We start from the raw sequence: 2,195 nt of genomic DNA on the forward strand, positions 1-2,195 counted from the left end.
GACGACGCGGGGCCGCAATTCTCCAACCCAGACACCCTCCGAGGCCTCTTGGACGGCGTGCGGACATGGGACACCGCGACCCACTCGAACGTACGTCCCCGTCTCCTCGCCGAGATCGTCGCACAGTACCAAGGCACGCAGAAGCAGCCGATCCTCGAGGGCAACGGCATTTTGTACTTTTGCTCGTTCTACGCGTGCCGGGCCAACAACCAGGGCGACCTGTCGTCGTGCTTCCCGGAGGTGCACAACTCGGACTGGGCCCTGCCGCACCACAAGGTTGACGTGTGGAACGACCTCACGGACGACATCCAGGAGTGCATCGAGGACGGCTGGATCGACGCGGACGACGTGAGCGAGCTGGCCAAGCGCCTGACCAAGACGCTGACGACCCGCTCGCACATCTGCCAGGCCGAAGCCGAACTCGTCAGCTTCTTCCAGACCATCCACGGCGCGTTCGACGCGAGCGTACAAGACGGCCACTGGGTCTTCTTGCGCCAGATTGCGAATGAGCGCTTCTTCTCCGACTGCGACTCGGTCGACGACTTGTACGAAGAGCTGTTTGCCGTCCTGCGCAAGGTCAAGAACCGATGCGTGTCTCGAATTGCCTCGTACCAACTCCCGACGACGACGCAGAGGACGCGCAAGTCCCATGGGTCCCGCCGACCGAGACCGTCTCCCGAGAACGCCGTCGAGGCAGACAAGTAGACAGTCGACATGTCTTAGAAGAACGGACTGCCTGACAGCACCACAACGTGATGGTCGTGTGGTGGCTGTTCGCAGTGTGCTGGGTAGGGCACGCCGCGACAGGCACGTGAGTGAGCTGAAGTTGATGTTCTTGTTTATACATCTCGTTCATATTCCTTCGTCGGGTGGACGTTTGCCTTGGTCGGTGTTGCACATACCACGCGACCGCTAGAGCGCACTCCATGCTCCAAGCCAGCCGTCTGACTACGAACCATGGCGCAGAAACCGATATTCTTACCGCACAGAGTTAGAATAGCTCACGTTTCGGAGCCACTCATGGAATGACTTGTTCGATGCCGTTTTATAACTGGTTTCGACACCGACAAAACAACATGCAGTTGCTTCTCCACCGCGACGACGAGGCTTCGGCGGGTTATGTCGACCCCGGCCAACGAAGGGGGTTGCCAAAACTGCCACCTCTCGCATCTCTTCAGCACACGGCGCTTCGGCAAGGACACGACCCCGACGTGCCTCGGTTACTCGCGCAACGTCAGTGCGGACATGTTTACCACGCTCGTCTCCGACGGACGTTCCGGGTCGAGTTGGACGAGCAAGGACAAGTCGACTGGCGGGGCACGTTTATCAGGTTTGGCTACGACGAAGGGAGTGTGTTTTTAGCGCTGTGCGGTCGCCGCAAGGGTCGCTGGCGCCACGAAGAGGTTCTGTACGCAGCCCACTGGCTCGCACACATGCGTGTCGGCACGTCGCGGCAATCCACCCGAGCCAGCCTTGCTGCGGTGCTGCACAGCGACGAAATGCGCGTGTTCAAGAAATTGCACAACTGCCCCATCTTGGCGCGAATGGTGGTGGGGGCGACCGGCTCGTCGGATTCATTCAAGACCCTTCGCGAGGGGTTTCTAAAGGCGACACAGCTGGAGGCGCTGCTAGCAATTCGACCCCATCTCGACGACATGACGTTCATGTCGCCGTGGTGAGTGCGAACGCCCGAATGAAGCACTTGCCAGTCCACGTCGCCAAGGACTATTCACGAATCCCATGCTGCTTGTATATTTCCCTTGTTATTGCGATCGCTTGACCTTTCTCCAGCAGAAAGCAGTGTGCGCGAGCGACGTGGCGGAGAGGGTGCAACTGGACAGTCTCGGACAGTCTCGCATGGGCAATGCACAGAAGTAAATGCCCCTTGTCCCAACTTAATCCGTCTGATGTCCATATTATTTGAAGCCGACAATGCTTATCCACGCTGTATCGTTGAGACGAAACCTATTATTGTAACAGCTGAAGTGTCGACGCATAGTTCAAGTTCTGCGCTACTAGAACTATACTTGCGCAGTTTGAGCAAAGCGAATCGTGGGAAACGGAGCCTATTCACCTCCATGCTTGATTATCCGGGGATTCATCAGCAGAAGAGTGACGTTTGGCTTGCGCACAGACGTCGTCGAACTGGAAACTCTGCGCGACCGAGACGGTTTCGTTTTGACATCGAAACCGAC

At 57.8% G+C, this 2,195-nt stretch overlaps 2 protein-coding genes across 2 annotated transcripts; one reads left to right on the forward strand and one right to left on the reverse strand.

Moving 5' to 3' along the window:
- Window positions 1–65: 65 nt before the first annotated feature.
- Window positions 66–705, forward strand: H310_01458 (hypothetical protein; the record flags this gene model as incomplete). Its single annotated transcript, XM_008864563.1, has 2 exons — window positions 66–90; window positions 134–705. The coding sequence occupies 2 exons, from the start codon at window positions 66–68 to the stop codon at window positions 703–705; spliced, it is 597 nt and encodes a 198-aa protein (XP_008862785.1).
- Window positions 706–966: 261 nt separating this feature from the next.
- Window positions 967–1,758, reverse strand: H310_01459 (hypothetical protein). The gene has a single exon (XM_008864564.1). The coding sequence runs from the start codon at window positions 1,664–1,666 to the stop codon at window positions 1,337–1,339; it is 330 nt and encodes a 109-aa protein (XP_008862786.1). The 5' UTR covers window positions 1,667–1,758; the 3' UTR covers window positions 967–1,336.
- Window positions 1,759–2,195: the final 437 nt, after the last annotated feature.

This window comes from Aphanomyces invadans (genome assembly GCF_000520115.1).
Source record: "Aphanomyces invadans strain NJM9701 unplaced genomic scaffold supercont1.2, whole genome shotgun sequence".
In the NCBI taxonomy this organism is placed as follows: Eukaryota; Oomycota; class Saprolegniomycetes; order Saprolegniales; family Verrucalvaceae; genus Aphanomyces; species Aphanomyces invadans.

What these genes read in the sequence shown, in the direction of transcription:
- H310_01459 (XM_008864564.1), bottom strand. Translation starts at nt 1,666, where the DNA reads ATGAACGTCATGTCGTCGAGATGGGGTCGAATTGCTAGCAGCGCCTCC.